The sequence below is a fragment of the Chlorocebus sabaeus genome, chromosome 24, assembly GCF_047675955.1.
Source record: "Chlorocebus sabaeus isolate Y175 chromosome 24, mChlSab1.0.hap1, whole genome shotgun sequence".
Classification (NCBI taxonomy): Eukaryota; Metazoa; Chordata; class Mammalia; order Primates; family Cercopithecidae; genus Chlorocebus; species Chlorocebus sabaeus.
This window is the reverse complement of record NC_132927.1, coordinates 7,386,552-7,404,579: the sequence shown is the minus strand read 5'-3', so window position 1 is coordinate 7,404,579 and position 18,028 is coordinate 7,386,552. Positions and strand designations below refer to the sequence as shown.

Sequence of the window (18,028 nt, the reverse complement as noted above, 5' to 3'; positions counted from 1 at the left end):
ACAAATGGAATTATCTCAAAAATGAACATGTGCTGAGTCCCAATTTTTTTGTATTTTTTTATTAAGTGTATTCTTTTAGAGTGTATAAAATGTAACATTGGCTATTTTACTGTTCATTAATGCATGCATTTTGGTTTAACTTCATTTGGCTTCATACAATTCTATTTTTACTTTTCAAGGAAAGCAAGTCTTGCTCTAATTCGAAAAATGATTCATTTTTGCTCTGAAGCACTGTTAAAAGAAGTTTGCGATTCTGATGTTGGTCACAATTTGCCTACAATACTAGTGGAAATCACTGCAACTGTCCTGGATCAAGAGGTCAGTTTCTTTTTCAAAACTCTTCTAGCATTAATTTCCTTTAGGTAGTAGTCTGAAATAAAAATTTTGTTTTAATTTCAGTAAATCATTTTGTGCAAATTACTGCATTTCTCTGCTCCTGGCAACTAAACTTATTTTTACTGTTTTTCTTTCACTTCCTTGCTATCATGTACTTCCCCCCTCCTTTTTTTTTTTTTTTCAGGATGATGATGATGGCCACTTGCTGGCTTTGCAGATCATAAGGGATTTAGTAGATAAAGGCGGTGATATATTTTTGGATCAGCTAGCCAGACTTGGTGTAATTAGCAAAGTGTCTACGTTGGCAGGTCCTTCCTCTGATGATGAGAATGAAGAGGAATCAAAACCAGAAAAAGTGAGTGGTCTTAATTGTAGAGGTATCAGGAAGAGTTTCTTTTGAGGAAAATCTAGTTTCGATTTTTGATGGGTTTTGACAAGATGACAATTATCTTGACAAATAAATGGCAATGAAATAGTTCTGTATAATTTTTAAATTGGTCAATTTTCTTTTAAAACATTTTATGGATCAACAATTTTAAACATACAGAAATGTTGCAAATACAATTAAAGAATATCAGAATACTCTGTATCCACATTGACTAGTTATTAACATTTTGCCCCGTTTCCTTTAATATTTTTTCAGACACATGTATCTCTGTGTGTGTGTGTGTGTGTGTACATTTTTTTTTTTTTTTGAGATGCAGTTTTTTTCTTGTTGCCCAGGCTGGAGTGCAATGGCACGATCTCAGCTCACTGTAGCCTCCGCCTCCCGAGTTCAAGTGATTCTCCTGCCTCAGCCTTCCGAGTAGCTGGGATTACAGGCATGCGCCACCATGCCTGGCTAATTTTGTATTTTTAGTGGAGACGGGGTTTCTCCATGTTGGTCAGGCTGGTCTCAAACTCCCGACCTCAAGTGATCCACCCGCCTTGACTTCCCAAAGTGCCGGGATTACAGGCGTGAGCCACTGCCCCAGCCAATGTGTGTACATTTATTTTATTTTATTTTTATTAATTTTTTGAGATGGAGTTCCACTCTTGTTGCCCAGACTGGAGTGCAATGGTGCGATCTCAGCTCACTGCAACCTCCACCTTCCTGGGTTCAAGCGATTCTCCTGCCTCAGCCTCCTGAGTAGCTGGGATTACCGGCATGCGCCACCACACTCGGCTAATTTTGTATTTTTAGTAGAAACGGGCTTTCTCCATGTTGGTCAGGCTGGTCTCAAACTCCCGACCTCAGGTGATCCGCCTGTCTCAGCCTCCCAAAGTGCTGGGATTACAAGTGTAAGCCACAGTGCCTGTCCATGTGTACTTTTAAAAAATATTTGATGGTGGCCGGGTATGATGGCTGACGCCTGTCATTCCAGCACTTTGGTAGGCCAAGGCGGGTGGATCACAAGGTCAGGAGTTCAAGACCAGCTTGACCAATATGTTGAAACCCCGTCTCCACTAAAAATACAGAAAAAATTAGCCTGGCGTGGTGGCACGTGCCTGTAGTCCCAGCTACTCGGGAGGCTGAGGCAGGAGAATCGCTTGAACCTGGGAGGCGGAGGTTGCAGTGAGCTGAGATCGTACCACTGTACTCCCACCTAGGCGACAGAGTGAGACTCCATCTTTTTTTTTTTTTTTTTCTTTTTTCCAGACGGAGTCTCGCACTGTCGCCCAGGCTGGAGTGCAATGGCGCGAGTTTGGCTCACTGCATGCTCCACCTCCTGGGTTCACGCCATTCTCCTGTCTCAGCTTCCGGAGTAGCTGGGACTACAGGCGCCTGCCACCACACCCGGCTAATTTTTTGTAATTTTAGTAGACACAAGGTTTCGCTGTGCTAGCCAGGATGGTCTTGATCTCCTGACCTTGTGATCTGCCCATCTCAGCCTCCCAAAGTGCTGGGATTACAGGCGTGAGCCACCGTGCCCGGCCTGAGACTCCATCTTAAAAAAAGAAAGATGGTAAGCTGAATACAAAGTTTTCCCTTTTAACCTAAATATTTCACCAAAAAACCAGGACATAGTTGTAGTATCATTATCAAAATTGTACTAATCAGAAAATTTAATATTTATGTAACACTAATATTTTCTCTGGAGACCATATTCAGATTTTGCCATTGTCTTTAATGGCCTTCGTAGTAATTTTTTTTTCTGGTCCACAATGAAATCCAGGAGCACACATTACGTTGGTTATCATATTCCTGAGGACCTACGACAGTTTGTCCTGAGAACCTATAACAGTCTGTCAGCCTTTCTTTTGTTTTCATAGCTTTGGTGTTTATGAAGAGAATAGAACAGTTAATTTGAACAAAGAATCTAACTTTATGTCATGTTTCTTTGTGATTTAATTCAGCTTATGTGTTTTAGCAGAAGTCCTGTAGAGGTAATACTATGCTCTTCTAGGTGCATAATGTTCCTTCTTGGAGGCACATTCGTATCTGTTTGCCCTGTTGGTTATGATAACTTGGATCACTTGCTTAAGTTTTTTCTCTTCCAGGTTTCTCTACTGTAAAGTTGCTCTTTTTCCTTTTTTTTTTTTGTCGGGATCTTGCTCTGTTGCCCAGGCTGGAGTGCAATGGCATGATCTCGGCTCACTGCAACCTCCACCTTATGGGTTACAGTGATTCTCATGCCTCAGCCTCCAGAGTAGCTGGGATTACAGGCACGTACCACCACGCCCAGCTAATTTTTGTATTTTTAGTAGAGGTAGGGTTTCACCATATTAGCCAGGCCAGTCTCAAACTTCTGACCTAGGTGATCCCCCCACCCTTGGCCTCCCAAACTGTTGGTATTACAGGCATGAGCCACTGCACTTGGCCTCTTTTTCCTTGTAATAAGTAATTTGTAGGGACATAATTCCAGACTCTGTAAATATGCTGTTTTTCGGTAAACTTAATCGACCCATTTCTGTATTCATTGGTAACTCTTGCCTTAGACTGCAAATTTAAATATACCTTTTCCATCTCTAGTGATTCCCAGCAAGATTTATTTCTAATATTTAGTGAATGCTTACTGTATATTAGTAACAAGGTAGTAATATTTTTGAAAAAAATGGTGACGTATGAGTTATAATTGTAGAATTCCGAGGGTGGTGAAAAGAGAGTGTGTATGTGTTACCCAGATCTGGTTAATTGTCAGAATTACTGGGGGATTTAAGGAAAAACAAAACAAAAATATCATCTGAGTTTATTCTCTGGAGCTCTTCCTGTCAAGAAATAAGTTACAGAAATCCCAACCAAGATCCCAGCAGTCTTTTTGTAGAAATTAACAAGGAGATTCTAGGCTGAGTGCAGTGGCTCACGAGTGTAATCCCAGCACTTGTGGGAGGCTGAGGCAGGGAGATCACCTGACATCAGAAGTTCGAAACCAACCTGGCCAACATGGTGAAACCCCGTCTCTACAAAAAATACAAAAATTAGCCAGGCATGGTGGCACTTGCCTGTAGTCCCAGCTACTCGGGAGGTTGAGGCAGGAGAATCACTTGAACTGGGAGGTGGAGGTTGCACTGAGCCGAGATCGCACCACTGCACTCCAGCCTGGGCAACAGAGCAAGACTCTGTCTCAAAAAAAAAAAAAAAAATTAGCTGGGCGTGGTGGCACGCACCTGTAATCCCAGCTACTTTGGAGGCTGAGGCAGGAGAACTGCTTGAACCTGGGAGGCAGAGGTTGCAGTGAGCCGAGATCGTGCCATTGCATTCCAGTCTGGTTGACAGAACGAAACTCCATCTCAAAAAAAAAAAAAAAACAAGGAGGGTCTAACATTTATATATAAATGCAATAGCCAAAGCAACCTGGAAAAGGAGCAGCATGGAAGGATATACATCAACAGATTTCAAGTCTTTTATAAAACTTCAGTAATCAAGGAAGTGTGACAATAGTGTAAAGATAGATTAATGACCCAGTACACATGGTCAATCAATTTTCAACAAAAGTGCTAAGACAATCAAGAAAGGATGGTCTTTTCAGAAAATGAACAGGTCAATAGCATATGCAAAAAAAATTGAACTTCAACCCTTACCGTATATATATAAAATATATATAAAATATATAGTATCATTTTTTTCTTTTTGTTTTGTTTTGTTTTTTGAGATTGAATCTCCCTCAGTCTCAACCCTTATACATGGTAAGGGTCCCATATACAAAAATTAACAAAATGAACCATAGACTAAAATGTATACACTAAAATTATGAAACTTCTAGAGAAAAAGAGAAATCTTAGTGACCTTGGGCTTGGGAAAGATTTCAAAAATGAAACTTCAAATGGTTATACTGTAAAAGAACACATAATTGCTAAATTGTACTTCATCATCACACACTTTTGCTCTTCAAAATACGTTGAAATGGTCGGCTGGACACGATGGCTCATGCCTGTAATCCCAGGACTTTGGGGAGGCTCAGGTGGGAGAATTGCTTGAGCCCAGGAGTTTGAGACCAGTCTGGGCAACATTGTGAGACTCTGTCTCTGTTTTTTTTTTTTTTTTTTGAGACCGAGTCTTGGCTCACTGCAAGCTCCGCCTCCCGGGTTCATGCCATTTTTCTTCCTCAGCCTCCCGAGTAGCTGGGACTGCCACGATGCCTGGCTGATTTTTTGTATTTTTAGTAGAGACGGGGTTTTACCATATTAGCCAGGATGATCTCCATCTCCTGACCTCGTGATCTGCCCACTTTGGCCTCCCAAAGTGCTGGGATTACAGGCCCGAGCCACCATGCCCGGCCAACCCCATCTCTATTTTTATTTAAAAAAAAAAAAAATTAAAAGGCCAGCCAGGTAATTCTCTCAGATTGTATTTATCTGAAAATGTCTTTATTTGGCCTTCTTTTTAAATTTTTCTTTTTTGAGACAGGGTCTTGCTCTGTCACCCAGGCTGGAGTGCAGTGGCGTGATCTTGGCTCATTGCAACCTCCGCCTCCCGTGTTCAAGCAATTCTCCTGCCTCAGCCTCCCAAGTGGCCGGAATTATAGGTGCACACCACCATGTTCAACTAATTTTTGTATTTTTAGTAGAGACAAGGTTTCACTATTGTTAGCCAGGCTGGTCTTGAACTCCTGACCTCAAAGTGATCCACTGCACCTCGCCTCTTTTTTTTTTTTTAAATTAAAAAAATATTTATTTTATTTTTGTAGAGATGGGGGTCTCACTATGTTGCCAAGGCTAGGTTGGTTTTTGGCCTCAAGTTATCCTCCTGCTTTGGCCTTCCAAACACTGTGATTCTTTGTCTAGTAATTTTTGATTTGCTACTGGATATTGTAAATGTTATGATGTTGAGCTTTGGGCTTTGTGGTCTTTTGTAAAGAATATTGGGCTTTGGCCAGGTACCTTGGCTCACGCCTGTAATTCCAGCACTTTGGGAGGCTGAGGCAGACAGGTCGCTTGAGCCCACGAGTTCAAGGTTAGCCTAGGTAACATGGCAAAACCCTGTCTCTACAAAGAATACAAAATTGTCATTGCATGGTGGCAGAATAGCTTTTACTCTAGGGAAGTTCACCCCTGTGATCCTGAATTTGTGATTTCTCTGAATTCACTGAATATCCTGGTGATCCATGAGGATTTTCTACTCTGGCTGTTTGGAATGCAAATGTCTGGCCACTTGTATGATCTCTTACAACTTTCCAGTTGTTCTTTGCCCAATATTATGGAGTATCACCCTGTGTATGACTGTAGTACTCAGTGGAAACTACTTTGCAGATTTCTGGAAAGGCTTTTTCTCTTTAGTTCCCTAATAGTGAACTCAGCCTCCACATATTCCAGTTGCCTTAAACTCCTCAAACTCTGATCTGTGTTTTCTTAACTTGTACTGCTAGGATCTGTGTTCCCCTTCCTCATGAGCTCAGCCAGCGAATGGTCTCTACTTTGTTTGCTTTCATTTTCTTAAGGATCATAGTCTTGCATTGACTGTTGTTTAGTGTTTGAAAACACATTTTTCATGTATCTTATCTGTATTTTAGTTGGTTGTAATGGATGTATTTAGAGAATTTAATAATTTTTTATATGAATATTTTCAGTTTTTAAATATGTCCAAAGAAAGTTTTAGGAACACAGGCTGAGCTACAAAATGTTTATAGATTTTTTTTTTAAAAAACATGCTCAGTTGGGCGCGGTGGCTCATGCCTAATCCCAGCATTTTGGGAGGCTGAGGCGGCCGGATCACGAGGTGAGGAGATCGAGACCATCCTGGCTAATACCGTGAAACCCTGTCTCTACTAAAAATACAAACAATTAGCCAGGCGTGGTTGTGGGAGCCTGTAGTCCCAGCTACTTGGGAGGCTGAGGCAGGAGAATGGCGTGAACCCGGGAGGCGGAGCTTGCAGTGAGTGGAGATTGCGCCACTGTATTCCAGCCTGGGTGACAGAGCGTTGGGGGGGGGAAAAAGCTGTAGCTAAAATACTTGTATGATCATGGGAACGAGTATATTTGATTCACTTGGCCAAAGGTGGGGCCTTGGAATGAATGAATGAATTTTATTTACTTATAATAGATAATATATATTATAATATATAAATTATAAATATATGTAATATATTTATAGAGAGAGACACTGTCTCTATTATCTATATAGAGATAATAGACAGGCTAGCTAGATAGATATAGATAATAGAGACAGAGCCCCAGTCTGTCACCCAGGCTGGAGTTCTGTGGCACAATCCTTCATTATAACCTCACATTCCAGGGCCCAAGCAGTCTTCCTGCTTCAACTTCTCTAGTATCTAGGGCTACAGGTGTGCACTGCCACCCTCAGCTAATTTTTAAATTTTTTTTGTGGAGACAGACTCAGTACGTTGCCCAGGCTGATCTTGAACTCCTGGCCTAAGCAGTCCTCCTGCCTTGGCCTCCAAAAGTGTTGAGGTAACAGGCGTGAGCCATCACTCTCAGCCAAAATTTATCTTTAAAAAGCTTCTTTGGTGATTCTATTATACACTTCAGTTTGGATACCACTGAGCCTCTCTAAATCATCGCTTTTTACAAATAGACCCAGAGATGTAGTGAGTTCAGCAAGGTTTTAGGTTATTGTTGTTTGTGGTGCTCTAATCCATTAGTCTTTACCCACTACACCTGGACACGATATAATGTAGGTCATTAATTACATGATTTTCTTGATATTTTTAACACTTACTTGTAAGATTTAGTTATAGGTAATTAATTAGAATTGAGAGCCAGGTGCTGTGGCTTGGACCTGTAATCCCAGCTACTTTGGAGGTTGAGGTGGGAAGATTGCCTGAGGCCAGGAGTTAGAGGCTTCTGTAAGCTATGATGACACTACTGCACTCCAGCCGGGGTGACAGAGTGAGACCATGTTTCTAAAAGGAAAAAAAAAAAAACTACACACAATTGAATATTATGTTCAGAACATTTAAATTTGAAATTACATTCTTGTTTTTAAAATACGTATAAATATTTGAAATTGAAATTATTTCCCATGTTTAATTGAATAATTCTACACATTTAGGAAGATGAACCACAGGAAGATGCTAAAGAATTGCAGCAAGGTAAACCATATCATTGGAGAGACTGGTCAATCATTAGGGGAAGAGACTGCTTGTATATTTGGAGTGATGCAGCAGCCTTGGAATTATCTAATGGCAGTAATGGATGGTTCAGATTTATCTTGGATGGAAAACTTGCCACCATGTATTCAAGTGGTAGTCCTGAAGGTGGATCTGACAGTTCAGGTAATATTTTGTTTCAATTAAAATATTTTCCCAGTTTCTACAGGTTTTTTTCTCATATTTTTGCTACCATTGTCATGGTATTTTATTTAATTTTTTGAGATTGAGTCTCACTCCGTCACCCAGGTTGGAGTACAGTGGTGCGATCTCGGCTCACTGAAACCTCCACCTCCCGGGTTCAGGCTATTCTCCTGTCTTATCTTCCTAAGTAACTGGGACTACAGGCACCTGCCACCACACCCGGCTAATTTTTGTATTATTAGTAGAGATGGGATTTCACCTTGTTGGTCAGGCTAGTCTCGAACTCCTGACCTCAGGTAATCCACCTGCCTCAGTTTCCCAAAGTGCTGGAGTTACAGGTGTGAGCCACTGCACCCAGCCTGTCATGGTATTTTAAAAAAATATTTGTTTCTTTATTTTTTAATATCCATTTTTTTGTATCACTAGAGAAAAATTATTATACCATGAAAATGTTTCATAAATGTCTTTTTACTGCATGGGACAAGGAACAACACTGTATCTACTTTTTAAAAAATATCTTTACAAATATAGCTCCTTTTTTGGGGGGGGGGGGGGGTGGAGACAGTGTCTTACTCTGTCTCCCAGGCTAGAGAGCGGTGGTGTGATCATAGCTCATTGCAACCTCAAACTCATGAGCTCAAGTGATCATCTCGCCTTAGCTTCCCAAGTAGCTGGGACTACAGATGCGTACCACCATGCCTGGCTAATATTTCCAGTTTCTAATTTAGTTTTATTGTTTAAAATTTATATTTTAATAGGTCTTTTTTTTTTTAAAGAGAAAATACATGTTATATTTGAAAGAAATAATAAAACAAGTATTTTGTCTTCATAGAAAGCCGAAGTGAATTCTTAGAGAAGTTACAAAGAGCTCGAGGCCAAGTAAAGCCATCTACTTCAAGTCAACCTATACTGTCAGCACCAGGACCCACTAAACTTACTGTAGGAAATTGGTCACTGACATGTTTGAAAGAAGGAGAAATTGCTATTCATAATTCAGATGGTCAGCAAGCTACAATATTGAAAGAAGATTTACCTGGTTTTGTATTTGAATCTAATAGAGGAACCAAACATTCATTTACTGCAGAAACTTCCCTGGGTAAGTATGTAGATATGTAAGGTTAGTAGGTAAAAATAAATGAATATGTTAAATTGTAATAAAGTATGCTCTATGAATGTTCTTTTTTTCCCCCCAAGGTTCAGAATTTGTGACTGGCTGGACTGGCAAAAGAGGCAGAAAACTGAAATCTAAGTTAGAAAAAACAAAGCAAAAGGTATATCTGTTGGATGTGCTTTATTCTTGTCTTTTATACTGATGTTGTAAATTTTCAGTGGTTAAGTATAAGCATTGAAAAAAATTGAGCCATAGAACATAAGCAACCCTAATATAACGTATTTTAGTTTTCCTATTTTCAGTGTTCATTTTCTTAAATATTTATTTACATATTATTTTTATACCTATACTAAATACCAACATTAAAACAGAATCAAAATGGATATTAATATGAAACAAAATGTAAATTACTTATTAATTACATTTAAAAAATTAACTCATTGAAATTTTTTCTTTTCTTTTCTTTTTTTTTTTTTTTGAGACTTAGTCTCGCTGTGTTGCCCAGGCTGGAGTGCAGTGGTGTGATCTTGGCTCACTGCACCCTCTGTCTCCCAGATTCATGCCATTCTCCTGTCTCAGCCTCCTGAGTAGCTGGGACTACCGGCACCCGCCGCCACACCGGCTAATTTTTTGTAAAGACAGATTTTTCACTGTGTTAGCCAGGATGGTCTGACTCTCCTGACCTCGTGATCCGCCTGCCTCGGCCTCCCAAAGTGCTGGGATTACAGGCGTGAGCCACCACGTCCGGCCTGAAATTATTAATGATAGTAATATTTTTAGTGTTACAGTGGGATTGAAAATGACTATTATATTTTACAATCTGGGTTAATACCTTGTGATACAGCAACTTAACTGCCTGGTTCTAAATTCAGATTATTTTGATGCTTAATTTAATGGCTATGGCAGCTGAAATTATTACTTCAAGAAGATACTGTAGCAGATGCGTAATTGACTAATCTTTTAATGCTTTCATCAGGTTTGCATTGTTATTTTCAAATATGGCCAGTATATTTCCATGTTAATCTCATAGTTAGATTCAACATTTTCTGGTGACTAGCATGTTCATTTTACCTGTAATGGTAATATAAAAATAGGATTTGTTTTTTATTTGTTTTGTTTTGAAACAGAGTCTCTCTGTGTTGCCTAGGCTGGTCTAAAACACTTGAGTGCAAGTCATCCTCCTGCCTCAGCCTCTCAAGTAGCTGGGACTACAGGCCCTATGCCTGGTTCTAAGATAGTTTTTAAATACAGTATGCAAAGAATGCTTGTACGTGATTGGGATTAGGGGAGAGTTCTTGTGTTTTTTATGGCTTTGACCAGAGAAATTGTAATAATGCTGTTTCTTTTTCTTTTTCTTTTTTTTTAAGAAACTTAGCGAAACCCTTGTAATAATGTTTTTTTTGAGACTTGGTTTCGCTCTTGATGCCCAGGCTGTGGTGCAATGGTACAATCTCGGCTCAGTGCAACCTCTGCCTCCCGGGTTCGAGCTATTCTCCTGCCTTAACCTCCTGAGTAGCTGGGATTACAGGTGCCCGCCACCATGCCCAGCTAATTTTTTGTATTTTTAGTAGAGATGGAGTTTCACCATGTTGACCAGGCTGGTCTCAAACTCCTGACCTCAGGTGATCTACCTGCCTCAGCCTCCCAAGGTGCTGGGATTACAGGCATGAGCCACTGTACCTGTCCTGTAATAGTGGTTTTTATTTGAAGCAGATGCTTTATATAAAGATGTTCATGTCTTTATTTCCTGTTTGAATATGCTAGGTTATCCCAAAGATATTTCAGGTGCCACACTTTGGAAAGAACATAGCTTTTTTGTTTATTTTTATTTTTTTTGAGATGGATTCTCACTCTGTCACCCCGGCTGGAGTGCAGTGGTGCGATCTCGGCTCACTACAACCTCGGCCTTCCCAGGTTCAAACGATTCTCCTGCCTCAGCCTCCCGAGTAGCTGGGACTACAGGCACATGCCACCATACCCGGCTAATTTTTTATATTTTTAGTAGAGACGGGGTTTCACTGTGTTAGCCAGGATGGTCTCCATCTCCTGACCTCAAGTGATCCACCCGCCTCAGACTCCCAAAGTACTGGGATTACAGGCATGAGCCGCCATGTCCAGCCAACAGTAGTTACATTTTATAAAGTTGTTGTGAATATTGAACCATTGCTTGTAGGAGAAATACTGGGTTAGATTTCTTCTAGGCCTAGAGCCTGTTGTGACAACATTTTTGTCACCTTTTTTTTTTAATGTTTTTGATTAAAGACACCTTATTTGCTACGTATTGTTTTTTGTTTTTTGAGACAGAGTCTCACTCTGTTTCCTATGTTGGAGTACAGTGGCACAGTCTTGACTCACTGCAACCTCCACCTTCCAGGTTCAACCAGTTCTCCTGCCTCAGCCTCCCAAATACCTGGGACTACAGGTGCGTGCCACCATGCCCGGCTCATTTTTACATTTTTAGTAGAGACGGGGTTTCACCATGTTGGCCAGGCTGGTCTCGAACTCCTACCTCAAGTGATCTGCCCGCCTCGGTCTCCCAAAGTGCTGGGATTACAAGCCTGAGCCACTGCACCCAGCCTGATATGTATTGTTGATTTGTTAGTATTGAACTGGCCAACAGCACTGTTATGCTTGAACAAAGCATATGTTAGCACACACTTTTTTTCACTTTTCCCCTTGTAAGGTACATCACAGCCTTCTTGTGCTTAGAAACACTGGATAGCACTTAAGTACTGTGTTTGGGGGCCATTTTAAACAAGAAAATCAGGAAGAAAAAGCCCCAAAATTCGATAAGTGTGAACGCTAAGTAGATTGAGAGTAGGGCACTTGTTTATAGTATGAGACCCGAAGCAAGAAAGATTGTCACCTTTTTGAATTCTGCTGGGAATGTGCATATCGGGCACTGTAAATTTATTGCTGCACTGTGCATGTCCGTGAATGAATGTGAAAGCTCTGAAATGATTGATTTTGAGGTTACAAATTTTAATGAATACTCATATTTGCAAGCACGGAATCATTGAATAATCTGACTATAAATTACCTATCTCAAGAGCTTTTTGGTATACCTAATATGTCATTATTAACCAACCAAATCTAGACTACAGGGGACTGAAATTTCGTAACACAAACTAAAAAAATTCAATGAGAACATTGTCTCAATCTTGTATTCTCATTAAAAAAATAAAAATTATGGAGGGTGTGGAGTGAGGGTGGCAAGAGTTCCAAAACTTGGGTACTATGCTCACTACCTGGGTGTTGAGATCATTTGTATTGCAAACCTTAACATCACAATATACCCATGTAACCTGCACATGTACCCCCGAATCTAAAAGTTGAAATTATAAGTTAAACATTTTAAAAATTGGCCGGGCGCGGTGGCTCAAGCCTGTAATCCCAGCACTTTGGGAGGCCGAAACGGGTGGATCACGAGGTCAGGAGATCGAGACCATCCTGGCTAACACGGTGAAACCCTGTCTCTACTAAAAAATACAAAAAACTAGCCGGGCGAGGTGGCGGGCACCTGTAGTCCCAGCTACTTGGGAGGCTGAGGCAGGAGAATGGCCTGAACCCGGGAGGCAGAGCTTGCAGTGAGCTGAGATCTGGCCACTGCACTCCAGCCTGGGCCACAGAGCGAGACTCCGTCTCAAAAAAAAAAAAAAAAAAATTAAAAATTATTGCTTCACTTTCTTGATTTAAAATCAGTAGCAACTCAGTGAGTAGGTGGCTGTCCTTTTGCACATATAAACAAGTATGCATCAAAATATTTTAGGCAAAAATAATTTTAACTAATTTTTATTTTTTATTTATTTTTTATTTTTTGAAGCAAAGTCTTGCTCTGTCACCCAGGCTGCAGTGGCACAATCTTGGCTCACTGCAGCCTCCACCTCCCGGGTTCAAGTGATTGTCCCGCCTCAGCCTCCTGAGTAGCTGGGACTATAGGCATGCACAACCATGCCTAGCTAATTTTATTTTTAATTTTTAGTAGAGACGAGGTTTTACCATGTTGGCCAGGCTGGTCTTGAACTCTTGACTGACCTCAAGTGATCTGCCTGCCTCTGCCTCTCAAAGTGCTAGGATTACAAGCATGAGTCACCGCACCAGTATTAATTATTAATACTGTTTTATAAAGAGATAGTTTCTTCAAAGTCGTCTGATATCCATGATTGCCATCTTTTAATTCTGAAGGGCATACCAAAATAGAATAGAAAGTATTATTAAGTAGTTTACAGCAATAGGTTTTTTCTGTTGCATTAGAGTTATGCTGGTTTGTTTGGGATTAAAATGGCATTAGGTGAATCCTAAATTTACATTACTTAAGCATATGATTTGTGAATAATATCATGTACTAAATTTCATCAGACCCAGAACATAGACAGGTTGTTTTCTTAAATAACTGTAACTTCAAGAGCTCATTTGCCCAAATGACAGTACATATGTTTTCATGGTGAAATAAGTAAATATGAGTGTCTATAAAAGTGAAGATTTGGTAAAATTATTAATTGTAGTAAAAATTCACATTTGTTATGCTTATTTTGGTAGGTACGAACTATGGCTCGAGATTTATACGATGACCACTTTAAAGCTGTTGAAAGCATGCCTCGTGGAGTAGTGGTAACACTCAGAAACATAGCAACTCAGTTAGAGTCATCTTGGGAGCTTCATACAAATAGACAAGTATGTCAGCCTCTAGATTTTGATGATGTGTAGTGAGTTTTGGTTTGATGTCTTCCCCTCTATCCTTTATGTCATGGGTATTGAGTAGGGGGTCAGCAAATTATGGCCCAGGAGCCAAATCTGGCCTGCTCCCCATTTGCGTATGGCTGCCTGAGGTAAGAATGGTTTTTATACTTTTAAATTATTGAAAACAAACCAGAAGGAGAATTTCAAGACACATGAAAATCAGATTTCAGTATCCATATAATTTATCACACGTAGCCATGCTTATTCATTTACATATTGTCTACAACTACTTTGGTGCTACAAGGGCATGGTTGAATAGTTGTGACATAGACTATATGGCCTGCAAAGCCTAAAATATTTGCACTGGGCCCTTTACAAAAATGTTTGCTGACCTCTAGTAGACATAATTTGTGTTAATCATTTTAACTTTTAATTTTGCTTAATATCTAAATTATTGTCATGATAATTGGTATTCTGATAAGTTATTTTAAGAGCTATGTTTATGTTTTTGTTGTCTTCATGAATTTTTTTTTTTTATTTTAGTGTATTGAGAGTGAGAACACTTGGAGAGATTTAATGAAGACGGCTTTAGAAAACCTAATTGTACTTTTGAAGGATGAAAACACAATTTCACCATATGAAATGTGTAGCAGTGGCTTGGTACAGGCACTTCTTACTGTGTTAAACAATGTAAGTTTATCAAGTAGTAAAGAACAAAAATATAGTTTTAAAAATCATTTGTAGTTACTCCTTTGGTAGAGTGGTTTTTAGTTTGTTTTGTCAAGAAATATTTAAAAGCTGAATGATGTTAATATTTCTAATTTCTTCAACCTTTAAGTTTTATCGTTAGTTTGAGCCAAATGAATTAAATAATGGTTTATTTTGATTTCTAAGTTCCCAGTTATAATTTGCTAAAGGTTTTGTTGACTAAAAACACGCAGCCTAAGATTTATTATTCACTGCTCTGATTTTTACCTAAGTTATATAAAATAGAATATGCCTGTAGACCTTAAGTACTCAAGTTATATACATAATGTATGAACAGTGAAAGTTTAGGAAGTTTATGATGGAAGGAACTCTCCACAGGGCCTGTTTTCCAAAGAAAAGTATTGTTTGGAGGAGCAAAGTTGTAAGCCTACCTAAGCATATCATAAAGCTGTTCAAAAATAACTCAGACCCAGTCTTGTGGATGGAAATGTAGTGCTCGAGTCACATTCTGCTTAAAGTTGTAACAAATACAGATGAGTTAAAAGGAAAAAAAAAAAAAAAAGACAGTGTAGGAAGTTTATGTGAAAATTTGATAAATATTTGCTAATAACCTTTATATTTTTTTTGATTTAAGAATGCCTCTTTATTGTGGTAAAACTTTTTTCCTTTGTTTATATATTTACTTACTTTTGAGACAGAGTCTCGCTTTGTCACCCAGGCTGGAGTGCACTGGTGCAGTCCTGACTCACTGCAGCCTCTGCCTCCTGGGCTCAGTGATTCTCCTGCCTTAGCCTCCTGAGTAGCTGGGATTATAGGCGCCTGCCACCTTGCCCGACTAACTTTTGTATTTTTAGTAGAGACGAGGTTTTGTCATGTTGGCCAGGCTGATTTCGCACTCCTGACCTCAAGTGACCCGCCTGCCTTTGCCTCCCAAGTGCTGGGATTACAGAAGTGAGCCATTACACCTGGCGCTTTTTTCCTTTATTTTAATGAAAGAATTATTTTCATTTCAGTTCTACTTAGTTCTATTTAATTAATTATTTATATTTTTAAAAATTTGGAATGCTTCACGAATTTGTGTGTCATCCTTGTGCAGGGGCCATACTAATCTCTGTATCATTTCAGTTTTGGTACACGTGCTGCTTGCTGAAACGCAGACTACTCAGTTTTAATTGTTTTTAGTGTGTGTGCCTGTGTGTGTGTGCACTTGCCTGTGCATGTGCATCTGCGTGTTCACCATGTTGCCCAGGCTGGGCTCAAGCTATCTGCCTGCCTTGGCCTCCCAGCACGCTGGGATTACAGGTATGAGCCACTGCGCCTGGCCAGAGTTGATTTCTTGATCTTAATCATTGTATGTGCTGATGCACTTTTAAGATTTACTTTAGGCTGGGCACGGTGGCTCATGCCTGTAATCCTAGTACTCTGGGAGGCCACGGCGGGCAGAACACTTGAGGTCAGGAGTGCAAGACCAGCCTGGCCAACGTGGTGAAACCTGTTTCTATTAAAAATACAAAAAAAATTTAGCCAGGCATGTTGGCATGCACCTGTAGTCCCATCTACTCTTCTGTAATTCTGAGGCAGGAGAATTGCTTGAACCTGGGAGATGAGGTTGCAGTGAGCCGAGATAGCACGACTGTACTCCAGCCTGGGTGACAGAGCGAGACTGTCTCTCCAAAAAAAAAAAAAAAAATTGCACTTGAACTTCAATGAGTCCCATAGTCCCTTCATAAACTTTACTATTTGCATTTATTCCCATTTATTACAGTGATATATCACATTGTATCACTTAGTAATCTATGAAATAGTTTTGATGTACCAGTTTTTTTCTAATACTTATTAAAGTAAATAGTACTGTTAAAATGGAAAATGTTCATTCCTGTATTAATATAATCTGAAACCATCTTGTATACTTGGGGAAACACTGATTTTGCAGCATAATTGCTGAGTACATTATAACATTGAAGAAGGAAAAAATTTTGTATGTTAGCCATGGCCTACTAGTCACATAGTAAAAATAATTTTAATTGAAAGATGAAATGATTAATGATTTTATTCAGATTGTAGTGATTATTGTATAACAATATGTTAACATTTGTCTCTTAGTTTTTGATAAATTTCAGTAAGATCCTTAAATTATTTTTTTTTGAGACTTTATACTTTTTGTTTTCTTTAGAGCATGGATTTGGATATGAAACAAGATTGTAGTCAACTGGTAGAAAGAATAAATGTTTTTAAAACTGCCTTTAGTGAAAATGAAGATGATGAAAGGTAAAACCCCAAATTTCTTTGAATTTGATGTTTGTAATGTTTACACAGTTGGTGTGCTTCCTTTAAAATAAGTCTAGTATAACATTTATGCACACAAAAGAAACTCTTATTTAACAAGAAAGTAACATATTATACATGTATAATAGGAACATTTTTGAAGTTTTTTTTAATCTAATGGAATAAAAAGAAACATTGAAATTACATGTCTGGTATGCATGCCACTGATCACTTAGTTTACTTATTCATGATAATTATTATTTTGTAAATTCAGACAAGGTTTTGCTCTGTTGCCCAGGCTGGAGTGCAGTGATGTCATCTTAGCTTACTGCAGCCTCAACCTCCTGGGCTCAAGCATTTCTCCTGTCTTGGCTGCCCAGAGTGTTGGGATTATAGGCATGAACCACCGTTCCTGGCCTGATCACTTAGTTTAAATTACATGACTGTTTAAGATAGTTGAAAATTTGAACACTGATGAAATGTTTGATAAATTAAGTGATAATTTCTCTTTTTTAAAGTGTAATACTTTTTTTAAAAAATAATTTTTTTGTTAGATTTATGTACAAAGACTATCTCTGGATGAAATGATAAGCTCTTTAGTATTTTTTCAAAATACGTAAGAAGGAGAGGCCAGGCACGGTGTCTTACACCCGTAATTCCAGTACTGTGGGAGGCTGAGGTGGGTGGATCACTTGAGGTCAGGAGTTCGAGACCAGCCTGGCCAACATGGTAAAAAACGATCTCTACTAAAAATAAAAAGTTAGCTGGGCCTGGTGGTGGGCATCTTTAATCCCAGCTACTCGGGAGGCTGAGGCAGGAGAATCCCTTGAACCCTAGAGGCAGAGGTTGCAGTGAGCTGAGATTGCGTCACTGCACTCCAGCCTAGGTGACAGATTGGCCATTAGTAGCTAATTGCTAAAGCTGGGTTGATGAAGGTTCATTATATTATTCTGTGTACATTTGAATGGGATTGCACTTTTAAAATAACAAGTTATACAATTCAGATAATTGTGTTAATTTCAAATTTCATTTTTAATGAATGCATATTATATCTTTATGGATGTATAATAATGTATTGAAGTATTGCTATGTTAAACATTTTAGCTCTTTGAAAACTATTACTAATACTCAAATATACTAGTCTCAATGGAAACATCTTTTTACGTAAATTCCATAAGTGGTAATACTGTGTTAAAGGTTACAGATTTTTTTTTTTTTTAAAGAGATAGAGTCTTGCTGTGTTGCTGAGGCTGGAGTC

The 18,028-nt window shown here is 39.1% G+C and overlaps 1 protein-coding gene and 1 non-coding gene across 7 annotated transcripts in view; one reads left to right on the top strand and one right to left on the bottom strand.

The window, feature by feature from the left end:
* HECTD1 (HECT domain E3 ubiquitin protein ligase 1) overlaps positions 1 to 18,028 on the top strand; it is a 107,614-nt gene that overhangs the window by 48,494 nt on the left and 41,092 nt on the right. For all 6 annotated transcript variants that reach the window (XM_073010878.1, XM_073010875.1, XM_073010880.1 and 3 more), the window contains exons 11-18: positions 180 to 318; positions 521 to 691; positions 7,766 to 7,988; positions 8,839 to 9,102; positions 9,201 to 9,277; positions 13,657 to 13,791; positions 14,341 to 14,487; positions 16,679 to 16,773. In XM_073010878.1, the coding sequence (XP_072866979.1) occupies positions 180 to 318; positions 521 to 691; positions 7,766 to 7,988; positions 8,839 to 9,102; positions 9,201 to 9,277; positions 13,657 to 13,791; positions 14,341 to 14,487; positions 16,679 to 16,773 (1,251 nt within the window). The remainder of the gene's footprint in view (positions 1 to 179; positions 319 to 520; positions 692 to 7,765; positions 7,989 to 8,838; positions 9,103 to 9,200; positions 9,278 to 13,656; positions 13,792 to 14,340; positions 14,488 to 16,678; positions 16,774 to 18,028) is intronic.
* LOC140710162 (U6 spliceosomal RNA) lies at positions 15,557 to 15,660 on the bottom strand. Its single transcript, XR_012091122.1, has one exon. It is a non-coding gene; the product is annotated as a U6 spliceosomal RNA (small nuclear RNA).